General features: G+C 32.1%; 1 protein-coding gene across 1 annotated transcript in view; it reads left to right on the top strand.

Moving 5' to 3' along the window:
* The window catches only part of LRP1B (LDL receptor related protein 1B), a 1722250-nt gene that overhangs the window by 1185257 nt on the left and 523946 nt on the right, over positions 1-13047 (top strand). The window contains exons 28-29 of the mRNA XM_054699700.1: positions 11069-11200; positions 12544-12771. Of these exons, the coding sequence (XP_054555675.1) occupies positions 11069-11200; positions 12544-12771 (360 nt within the window). The remainder of the gene's footprint in view (positions 1-11068; positions 11201-12543; positions 12772-13047) is intronic.

The following is a 13047-nucleotide window of genomic DNA, read 5'->3' as shown; positions in this document are numbered from 1 at the left end:
ATTTTAGCTATCAGAATCCAACAATGTATCCATAAGATAATTCACCACGACCAAGTAGGATTCATTCCAGGGGCACAAGGATGGTTTAACATCCGAAAATCAATCAACGTTATCCAACACATCAACAAAAAGAAATATAAAAACCATATGATAATATCAATAGATGCTGAGAAAACTTTCGACAAAGTGCAACACCCATTCATGATAAAAGCCCTTGAAATTCTTGGGATACAAGGAACATACCTCAACATCATAAAGGCCATCTATGACAAGCCAACAGCCAGTATTATTCTCAATGGTGAAAAGCTGAAAGCAATTCCATTAAGATCTGGAACAAGACAAGGATGTCCACTCTCACCACTGCTTTTCAATATAATGCTGGAAGTCCTAGCCCGAGCAATAAGACAAGAGAAAGACATACAAGGAATCCAAATAGGAAAAGAAGTCAAACTATCACTATTTGCAGATGATATGATAATATACATAGAGAACCCCAAAAACTCCACAGAAAAACTAATTCAACTCATCAATCAATTCAGTAAAGTGGCAGGATACAAAATCAACACGCAAAAGTCAGTAGCCTTCTTATTAGTAATCCTTAATAATATTACCTATAACATAGGATCTAGCAAATATGAGTTTAATAGCCATTTTATGCAATCATATTAACATGAATAATATGTAAAATACTTAGAACACTGTTACACACATAATCAGTACTATGTATTTATATACACAAAAGTAAATCCAAAATTATTTGCAAGTTTATGAAGTACAAGAGAAAGAAAGGAGGCAACTGCATATACTCAGGTGGGCAGTTTTAAAGGACAAGAACTGCCCAAAGTAAATCATATTTTTAAAAGTAATGGTTGTTGCAATCATATCATTTTCCTGAACTCCTTGAAATTTAGGTTACAATTCAATTTTGAGACATTTTGAATACTTATTTCCTCACATTTAAATAATTCATGGTGGTCTTAATATATAATTTTCTGTATATTCCATTTTTAAAGAAAAGTGTCAATAAAATGTGAATTACAGCTATAATGAAGAGCAATATGGTTGTTATATCAAAAGAATTCATATATTCCACATGACAATATCAAATTATCCTCTCCACTCACATGACCATCTAACATACCTCGTAGATTCAACGTAAGAGCTGTCATTACACTAGTAAATGGATTGTTCAAAAGTTCATTTTTATTACAGTAAAACCATATTTTCTCACTACAAATGCTATATGATTCAGAAAACAGGGAACTACAAATGTACACCCATCTTTTTAGATTTCACATATTACAGCGTTGTTTCTTCTAGTTGTTTCAACAGAACTATTGAATAGCAAAAAGTAAATAAGACTATCCCTATTTAGAGAAGAATTATTACGTGATATTTACCTTTTATTTTTTCCATAATCATCAGAGTCATCTAACAAGGTAGTTATTCCCTTTTTCATGAGAAAATGGAAGCTCAAGAAAGTGGAATAACTTGGCTTAGAGAATAATAAATCCCTTCAGAGACAGCACCAGGGGTTTAATGCATGTGGTCAACTTCATAGTTAATTCTTCATTCTTTTCTAAATTAAGAAATTAACATCTCTTCAAATTTAAATAACACTGAATTTTAAATTTTGTAACTGTCTTTTTTTAACATTAGCGTTCTAATAATGAAAAACAACTACATATTTTCATCACATTTGACTATCAATATTGTTCACCTATCCATCTATTATGGATCATTTAGTTTGATTTTGTTCAAATTATTCTGCCACTAATATTTTAATACATATATCTATACATGAATATTTTTCCATATTTAGCAGATTGTAAGTTTGTTGTTTTTAGCAAGTTATATCATCTTTTGAGTTTCCAGGAAAAAAAAAAATACATGATCTTAAACCCTTAAAAACAGTTATAAGATCACTAAGTCCCAATGGAAATGAGGTCTATTTTTTCTTATAATAAAATATTTTTAGAACAAAACATAATTAAACCTCCGTGATGTATATGTACCACTTGGGGGACATGTGATCTCCCAGTGGTCTTAGTCTACCTGGGTTCTTAAGAAAATAACCCATAAGAAAAGGACTATAAAATATGCTGTCAATGTCCATGTTGAAAATCAAATGTAAATAAGTTAAATCTAACCCTGGATTTAAAGAGAAACTAGAGCATAAGTTGGATTTAGTCCAGGAATAATATGAGGGGGGTTCATGGAAATAACCAGGAGGCTAAAACCACTAGCTCAATGCCCAGCTTCCCTGACTATGTTGTTCTCCAGAAGTCCTAAGTTCTCTTTGAGCATAGTGTTTTAGTCAAAGTATGGGTAGGCATAAAATATTTCTATTTATTGGGGTGATATATGGAATTTCTATAGCAGCCACGTAGTTGTTGCTGTTAAAGTAAAGATAGGTTGAGGAGAGATTAGAAATATGACAGATAGTTTTAGGCATCTGACTATCAGAATCAAGCCAAAAAAAAGTTTCAAAAGGAGAGCACAAAAAGTAGTTTTATTGTGAAAATTATGGTAGGCCCTGAGGACAAAATTGTGAATGTAAAATATTGCGGAAATTTAGAACTATAATTTCACAAACAATGTTCAGTAACTTCACACTGGTTAGAATCGTCATATTTTATCACCATATGATTCTGGAACATTTATATATATTCACACTATTCCATCAATTCAACTGATCACTGGCCACTTTAGCCTACATTCTCTATTTTCTATTTCAAATGTGTTTTGTCAATTTATAGAATATAGTTGATACTTAACAGCCAGCAACTGAAAAAATACATAGGAGAATGTTATTTTCTTAGAATAAAGGGAAGTCATTAGTTATATTTGCTAACTTTATTATGATTAAGAACACCAAATTTATAGGTGTTCTTTTTAGTTAAAATAAATGAAATAAAACATAGCTATTAATTGAATAAAATTTGAGTATATTAAAAATAAAAATTTTGATGATAACATCTTTTTGAGACATGTTAGCTTTTGTTTAGATATTGATATCTGAATTTGTCTATGTTAAACATTTGATTAAACATTAGATAAAGTATTTTCATAATGATATTTTAATAATAAGGAAGATAGGTACATATATCATATTTTTATTAATGTTTTACAGATATTGCTCTCAATCTGCTCAAAGGTTTACAAGAACTATTCTTCTGAAAGTCTTTCTTACTTCAATGTCACATATAAATCTTTACACTATTCAGATTTCACCTCATTTACATTCATGTTTCACACCACAAAAGCTCTTTTAGCACTTAGAATTTTTATGGCTATTTATTATTTTCCTAACTCTAATTTATCTATCCAGTAGTCTATAAAATAAGTAATGGCGTGTCATTTATTTACTTATATCAACTATAGAGTCTAAATCCTTTCTAATCACAATATGAATAGTTAGGAAATAATAGCAGGTGACATTTGCTAATTATTATTACTATTCTATGAGGAAGATTATTAGCAACATACTTCTACACGTAGAACACCTAAGAGCAAAGAAATGCTGAATATTTTGCACAAAATCTAATAACCAAGGGATGATTGCCTAGTTATATGACCCCAAAGAGAATAAACCCAGAGCTATTGGTTTAATTAACCACTATGTTCCACCAGGCAGAAGACACTGAGTTCATGTGTAATGAGAATCTCCTTAGAATTGTTATATCACATCACCAGATGGCAATAGAGAGTCATGGTTTATTGGCACATTCATATGGGATAAATTGTCTTACCTTCTTGATGTTGATATATTAGAAAGGGACAAACTAAACTGGCAACTAGGATCAATTTTATTGACATAATGGAAGGCTTTTGAATGTAAGCAGTTGGTAAATATATTTTAAAAGATAACAGGATGTAATTATGCAAAGACCTTGGACTTATATTTCTTCAAGTCCTTCCTCTGTCACTAACCTATATGGTTAGTGAAGGCAAAATAATTCATTTCTGGGTCTTCCACATTTTCAGGTTGAAGCAGCTAGAGGTAAGGAGAGAATAAATGGGAAACACCATTGGGCAGGGTTCAGACCATGAGTAACTTAAATGTTCCCCTTGCAAAAGAATTTCCATCTATATACTATAGGATTAATTATTCCACTGATCTCAGACTTGAGTGTGCATCAGAACTTCCTGGGAACTCAATAAAATAAAGATTTCTGGGATCCACCTCAGAGCTTCTGATTATACAGTTTTGGGGTATGACTTAAGATCTTACAATTTTAACAAATCCTGATGAGATACTGTTTTTTTGGTCCCTTAGAAACCACTGTACTAAGAGAAGGAGAAAAACATGAAAAATAGTTTTTCAGGGCCTCTCTGGTGGCCAAAGGGTTAAGTCTCAGTGCTACCACCTCAACAGCCTGTGTGCAGTTCCCAGCCAGGAAGATAACCTATATGGCACAGCAGACCTCTTCTGCTTCACCCACTGCTCCCCTCAGCAGTGTATTTCAGTCAATCTGCCTGTCTGTTCCCTGCTCTGTCTCTGGTGAATCCTCTCATACCCCCATACACACCTCTGGCCTATACCCCTATTCTTCTATGCAAAAAATAAATTAAAAAAATTAAAATGTAATAATTTTTTCAAGGGAATGAATACAGATTTGTCTATTGGAAATTTGATTTCATCTAAATAAGACTAGATTAGAGAAAGACATGACAAGACTGTAGGTAGGAAACTGGTAAAGATGCTGCTTTAGTAGTCAGGAGGGGACTGATCGGTTCATAAGAACAGAAAGAATGTTTGAGTTGTGATATACTTAAAGGCAAAGCTAATAAAAAAAAAATGTGTAGAATCTTATGGACTGGAGGAGTTTAGAGAGACAAGGAAGAATTTGGGATGCTGTTAGTTTCCCAGTTTCTATAATTGGCTTTAATATCAAAGTGAGACTTTAAAACCATGGGAGTGGATAAAGAGAAGAGTCAACAAACATTCTGTGAAAGGCCTGCTTATAAGTATTTTAAGCTTTGTGGGCCATATGGTCTCTTTTGCAAGTTTTCTACTCTGTTGTTGTAGTATGAAAGCAGTCATATGGAACATGAATGAGTATGGCTGTGTTCCAATGATTTTTTTTATTTATGGACATTGAAATTTGTTTTTCATCTAATTCATGAGCTCTGAAGTATTATATTTTATTTACATTTTCCCTGCTATTTTAATAATTAACTTATAGTCGAATATGGCCCTCAGTTCAAAGTTTACTGATAATTGGTTGGAAAAAATAGGCTCAAACATAAAATTTTGGATACATTGAATTTGAGGTACCTCTAGGACACAACAGATTATTTTGGAAAATAAAATGGATGAGTTTGGACTGTGTCTAGAGCTTAGGTAGATATTTAATTGCAGGTTGAAGACAAAAAGATGGATAAGATTTCTTAAGATTATTACAGAAAATAAGATGAGGTCAGATCCTTGGAGAAAAGATGCAGACAAAGAAGAAAATAACCAAGGGGTTTCCTAGCCAAAGGAGCAGTCAAAAAAATAAAACAACTAAGGGAAGAGTTTCAAGATGATAGTAGTGAACAATGTTAACTCTTACAAAGAAGTCAAGAAAGTTAAAGACATACATGTATTAGATTTGACATCGTGACGAATGGTCAACCATAATTTTTAGAGTAAATTCAATGGATTTCTTTGCAAATATTCTGGTAATAGCGAGTATGCTTGAAGTTACATATTAATATGAACTTCCAAGTCTTTTTACTAAAAAGCATATTAAGCAATACAGCCATATTTTTAAATAACCCAATATAAATGCAAAACAGACAACCTTCAAAGAAATCTGTTTAGGAGAGGTAGTAGTCAAGAGAAAGATTCTAGAGTAAGACAGTTTGGTTCACATTCTGATTCTGTCATATCCTGACTGCCTGATCACTATCTACCTTGGAATTTCATCTGTAAAATGGAATCATTGCACAGATAAAGTGCATTGGTCTATCTAAAGCACATAGATGTACTGTATATGAAACATATACAGTACGTTTCTGCATATTATATACTGTATATGCACATGGTGTACTGTATATGAAAGAGTCAGTTGTCACATGGAAAGATAGATGAGTGAAGGGGAACGGGGAGGGAGTGAAGGATGAGAAGTCACCTTCTAAGGGGAGTTATTTTTAACTTGAAGGAAATATGCCTTTCGTCTTTTGAGTGGGCTCCTTTTCCCATGGGACTGGTGTGCCGTAAATCTCTGTGTCCTCTCATCCTACAAACTGCTTTCTTGGTCACAACTTTGGTTGTGTTTTAATACCCACTGGAATTGAACTCTTACATCAATCCAGAAAGATCCTATCATTCTGTTTCTTTTCTCTTTTGTTTTTTCTATTTTCTCCCATATCTCTTTATTTTATTTCTGATTGGAAACTTTGCTTAAAACAACTCTAGAATATGACTGTTACTTTAATGTTACAATATTACAAATACATTACCCACTAGCTTATCCCAAGTACAAGATGTTTTTCCCCTCTTGAATAAACTTTTCCTTCTGAGAAGGATTTAGTTCAGCAGGATGTAATAAATATGTGTGGATAAAATCGGTATTATTTTGCAAGGATCATTTTATTTTCAAAGACGGTTACTGACTCAGCTGTCCCATTTTGTTTTGTTCCTGAAACTCATAGTTACTGACAAATGTATAATTTTACATATATATATATCTACTTTACATATGATAATATCCCTCATAAAAGCCAATCAAAACCCAGAAATAGAGTGAAGTAGAAACAAGTTTTTGTGTTTATACATATATATAGCCTATATATTATTAATTGTGTTTAAATATTGTTGTTCTCACTGTTTAATAGTATCAGTAGGAAATTTGTTTTGACATGCACCCTATTTTAAAATGCTAATATTTCTAAAAACAGTAGGAGGATGTGAAATAATTCAAAAATTCTTCCACCTTTGCAGTTGATATCAGCAACTTTGAAGGAATGAGAATTCTGACTGAAGTGAAGTAGAAGGCAGGTTATATTAAAGCAAGGAGACATTTTTGAAATTTGACTAAACTTGTGAGGCTTCTATAATCAGGTGCTCAGAACCTGTGCTATACTGAAAGCCTATTTTGAAAGAGAGAGAGAGAGAGAGAGAGAGAGAGAGAGAGAGAGAGAGAGAGAGAGAGAGAGAGAGAGATGAGCAATGAAGAGGAGAAATGAGATTTGGACATTGCCAGAGGCATGTTGCTCCACTTTCCATTTACTGAACTCACTTCCTCCTTCTTCTATCTCTTTCCATAACATAGCCCTCTGATCCCTATACCAGTTATATGTATTGGCACCTAAATTTCAGTTTCTTAATGAATGCTGATGTATCATTGTGATAAGAAAAAAGTATTTTCAGGTTTTTTTTTTTTAATTTTTTTTCTTCCTGGAATAGTTATCTATAGAAGATCAGATAAAATTTCTAAACATTCTAATTTATTTTTCACCAAAATGAAGTACAGGATAAAATTCATCATAAAATATTTGATGAAAGTAGCTCCTGTATACCTAGTATTGCTAGAATATTGTAAAGCCAAAACAATAGGAATGTTTTTTATTTGGCAATATATTGCTCTGTGTGTGTATTTTGTGCACATTTTAAATAAGGAATTCACTCTAGTTCTTTCATGTCTTATGTTAAAATTATAATTTGAGGATATTTGTCAAAGGGAAAATAAGATTTCAGATTGATATTTAATTGAAAGATCCTTATGAAATTTCCTTCCCTTGAAAATATTAAACTCTTTTCTAAAAGGAAAAATATAATGTAGATGAATCGCTCTATTACATTAGCAATGATTTTTATACCCATAAAGTTGAATAAAAGGATGAACATTAATTACTATAAAAATTGACTATATGGGAGGAAAAAGAAATCTTCCTCTTATGCAACAAATTGCATCCTGGCATTCTGCCTTAAGTATAGTTTTATTAGGGAAATAAATATCGGACATATTTTATATTGCATCAACATTTGCATATATTTATTTGAATTTAATGGGTAAAATAATTGTTTGGCTTTAAAGTGTTTATTTTTTGCTGGTAAGAAATGGACTGCAATTAAACATAGTTTGTATGAAATATGAAATTATTTTTAATGATACTGTTTTCTTCATAGAACAACATCAGTCTTATGTGATTACATAATTAACATTTGTTTTGCCTATACAGTATTTGCATTATTTAGTCTTTTCAGCTACAGCTATGATGTCTCTTAGAAGATTAACTCACTTTCTAAATTTTTAAATCGCTGCCCTTTTAGAACATATACCCACACATGGAAATGATCCTGCAAATGAATTCAAATGTCTGTAAGTCTAACTCAGTAATAGATACCCTAGAAATTTTAGGAAAAATATGTATGTATGCATGTATTTAGTTAAGTCATAGTTACTGAGATTCTAACACTTATACCCTAACTGAGAAGCTGACAAATCAGCCCTCTCAGCCGAAATGTAGCCTTTTGCATATTTTGTAAATGAGATTTTATTTGAATAGATTCACATATCTTAATTCACATATTGTTTTGTGGCTACTTTTCTGCTACAATAGAAAAGCTATATAATTACATGAAAATTATAAAGTCTGTAAAGATGAACATATTTATACTATTTTGCCTTTTATAGAAATAAACTTGCCAACTCCTGATGTAGGTAGAAACCAATGTAGGGGTAGAGAGGAAATCCCCCCCATATCCCTTGGATTTTTCTTGGGGTGGTCCACTAATCAAATTAGCATTGGACAGACTGGTAGGAGAAGAGAATAAATATAGCAATCTTAGGAGAAATTGTAGTAGATAAGATGAAGAGTTTGTCAGTTAGACAGTTGTTAGTTTCCTGAGAATTTAAGTAAAGCAGCTATTAGTTCAAGTCTGTATTTTAGAAAGATAGTGGGTAATTATGGGCATAGATAAAAAGTTACTACAGCAATCCGACTAGCACAGAGTACACAAATTGTGCCACTGACCCAATTGGAGAGTTGGTACATAGGGTTAGAGAACATGCTCTAAAACAGTTTGGTCCATGAATTACGTCTTGTCTACTATTATATTCTAATATGTTAAAGATAGGTCGGATAACTAGGTACTTCATAATATTTACCCAGTGCCTAAATGTAAGGAGGGGATGTTCATGTATTTCTAAGGTTCTTCGCATGGTCAAATTTGTAGATAAATGAACTGCGCCTAGCTTGCACCAGCTGTATTTGAACTTTATCTGTGAAGAATCCTTAGATTAGTCAACTGTACATTGACTAATCAGTGTTTCTAACTTTTGAATACAAATAAATCAGATAGAGTTGGTTTTATAGGAGTCCACACCTCAGTATTAATATTGGTCTGTGCAATACTATTTCTTATAAAAGAGTTAATTGCTTTATATCTAGTGTTAGGAAATCTTTTCTGTAAAGAGCCAGGTAATAAACACTTTAGGGCTTCATGTTTTATGCCGTCTCACTGAAACTATTAATTCTGCTGATGTAATGTGAAATAGCCATAAATAATATGTACATGAATGAGGATATATATTGCAACTTCTCATATCCTCTAAAATTTTATAATACCCCGTAGATTTTTTTTTATTTTTTTCATCTTTAAAACTGCAGGAATGATATTAACTACACTGAGCTGTAGTTCTACCTGTTAGAAAGTGTAATTCCTTGAAAACTATAATTCTATTGGTAGAATCAGAAGATTTAACTCCTTCGTGCTTCAGTTTAGCAGTCTGATTTTAGAGACTTCAAATGACTTAATAGGATCCATAAAAATGAGATTTAAGAAAATAGTTATTGATCAGTTGAGATTAAAATCTCATGATGACAGAAAAAGAAACACAAAAGAATGAGAGAATGATACTGAATTACACAATTTAATATATCATTCTATATTTGAATATAACTTATTTATTCAAGTGGAATTTAAGTATGTGTATATTGAACTGTCAGTGCATGACAAGGGATGCCCAGGAATCCCCAAACACTAAAATGGGTTTCTGCCATCCACTGCATAAAGACAAAGCAGACTATTGGTGTGAAAGAACATTAGTGGAATTAGTATACACAGAGAGAGAAGAGGGAAGAATATTCTGAATAAAACACCAAAATTACCCATCTTCTTGTAAGCAAATTGGGTCGGCCTGAAGCCACGGTGCTTAGGCTCAAAAGTTTGCTACAAGTCTAGGGCAGCTTCTGGCATGGAATCCTATGAAAGGAATCAGAAGAAGCAGGTCTCAGAAAGCTGGGGCAAAAGGAAATATCACATCAAGATAACCATGACAACTGTCAGTCAAGTGTGTCTCACCCACTTGTCTCTTTTGAGTGTCTCTATATGACTGTCTTCCATGCATTCAGTAGTTCCAGGGTGCAAGTTGGGTTGCAGAACAAGGGATTCACTTCCTTTTTTCTCCAGAAGAAAGACTTATCTCCACCACCTAGTTCCCAGTAGTTAGTACAAGCTGGCTGCCTATGAGTAGGGTAGGGGAACATGATAACTCCACTAAAAACTTTAGCCATGGAATCACTTAATATGAAAAAACAAAATGAAGTAGATGTCTTGTTAATAAAGGAAAATAAATATTTTTTTTTCAAAGAGGAAATGACCCAAAAGAAGGATATTCATGTGACAATAGTTTCCTAGGGAGCCCTTTAAAAGTAGATGCTAAAACAAGAAAGGAATCCACATGATGGGTTAGGAAAATGACATCCATTGAAAGTCCCAATATCCTGGACTATTGTAGACTATCTGAGCTTACTGTATGCTGAATTAGTTATTCCTGATTGTTTCTCAGACTAAATCCTTAAAAAAACCTTTACTTCTAAGGCAATCAGATGCATTGCATTCATCTTAAAGGAAATTGAGGCAGTTAGTTGTTATCTTTGAGGAGGAGAAATGTTTTTATTAGTGTAATTGCTATGTATGAATGTCTATTATTGTCATATTAATCACCCTAGTAATGGGTACTATGGAGGGAACTTCACATTGAATCATTCAATGAATAACCCTTGTCAACCTCCGAGGTTCCCTAATATATTCCTCCTTCTACACTGTTAATATTTCACTGTGTAATTACAGCTCCCAATCCCTGTGCAGCTAATGATGGCAAAGGCCCCTGTTCACACATGTGTCTGATCAATCATAATAGGAGTGCGGCTTGTGCGTGCCCCCACTTGATGAAGCTTTCCACTGACAAGAAGACCTGCTATGGTAAATTTCTTACAGTTCTCATTTAAACTCCAAATTGAATTCTCATATTGTGTTAGCATTCAAATTTTCCTCAAAGTACAGCAGAAGAGGTTTTGAACATCCTTAAAAACATTTGAGATTGTACCATTTCTAGAATCTATTGATGATTCATCAACTTTTGGGGAGACTGACATATTCTTTAAATATGTGATATGCTGTGATTAGCTGTTTATTGCTTTATTCCCTTTTTTTTGTGACTCTCTTATTTGGTGAGTTAGCAGAATTTATCTCTACAAAACAGGGAGTTTTGTAAGTGAAAGTGTTTTATCAGAAAATGATGATGTAGGTAACCTGCATGCCAAAGAGGTATTAGCTTTAATCTTCTCTTGCTCTTCTAAATTTACTTTTGCATACTTTTCTTAGGGATTATCAACCTGAAGGGGGGAGAATGTGGTAAAATACAGAAGTTGGAAAAATTTGTAAAATACAGTGAAATGGCACATTTGACAAAATTTATGAATGCAAATCACACTGTGGAGTTCTCTTTCAATTTTCAGTAATTTTATTTTGAAAGCAAATCTTTAAAGATGGAAAATAATATACTCATATCTTAATTGAGAATGCATTCACTTGTGTCTTTAATTAATTTTATACAATAATAGCATAACTCAAATAATAATAACTCCAAAGAGAACAATGAAAGACTGCAATACCAGTGATTCCTCTTTCTATTTAATCTACAAATATTTCATAAATATAGTGCAAGAAAGTACTAATGGGAGTAGAAATTATATAGTGCCTCACAAAGTGAGTTACAGAGATTTACAGTATTTTCAGTAAAGCATTCTTTAATATTATTTGAACTCAATTTTTATAGGGAAGCCATGAATATGATTTTAAAAGCAATGCTTAATTTTTTGCAGAGTTAAAAATCTATGAACTCATTAACAAGAAATATTTAAAATTTCTAGACTATTTCAATGTTGCATTAAACTAATGCAATGTTATTACAGTTACTTACCAAAAAAATGGTTGACATTTGTAGATTTCATGTTGTTTTAGCAAGGTTGCTTGAAATACTGAAATCAAATCAATCCTGAGAATTTTTTGGCATTTCTAAATAAGAAGAATTTTGTTTTCTTTTGTTTTTACATTTCTAAGTATAATGATGATGTAAGGATCCAAACTTATTTTACATTTGTTTCCATTAAGTATCTTAGTTTAATGTTTCCATCAAATCTTAAACATGAGTTTTGGAGTTAAAAATATATGAACTTATTAATAAGAAATATTTAAAAATATCAGAACTATTTCAAGCTTTCCAAACTTAGAAAAAAAAAACTCACTTTCTATTTCTTTTCTAGAAATGAAAAAATTTCTTCTTTATGCAAGGCGTTCTGAAATCAGAGGAGTGGATATTGATAATCCATATTTTAACTTTATCACGGCGTTTACAGTCCCTGATATTGATGATGTTACTGTGATAGACTTTGATGCATCTGAAGAACGTTTATACTGGACAGATATTAAAACACAAACCATTAAACGAGCTTTTATTAATGGAACTGGATTAGAAACTGTTATTTCAAGAGGTAAAAGATTTTCAAGTATTACAACTTAAAAATGTTTGTTCGATTTGTGAGAATCAAAGTCTCTTTTGTATTCTTTTTCTATTATCTAATTCTATGTTGTTAAGTGAAATATGGAATTGATTATTCAGACACTTAATAATATGCTATGTTTTAACAATTGTAGAATGCTATGATTATGTTGCACATATTGGTCTGATAACTAGAAATTTAGTTACACTGGAAGAAAAAAGTTCAAAATAGACATTAATATTTAAACACATCTAATATACAGATTTG

The sequence above is a fragment of the Talpa occidentalis genome, unplaced genomic scaffold (assembly GCF_014898055.3).
Source record: "Talpa occidentalis isolate TD23 unplaced genomic scaffold, MPIMG_talOcc4v2.1 talOcc4.3, whole genome shotgun sequence".
Taxonomy (NCBI): Eukaryota; Metazoa; Chordata; class Mammalia; order Eulipotyphla; family Talpidae; genus Talpa; species Talpa occidentalis.
This window is presented reverse-complemented; position numbering and strand designations above follow the sequence as displayed.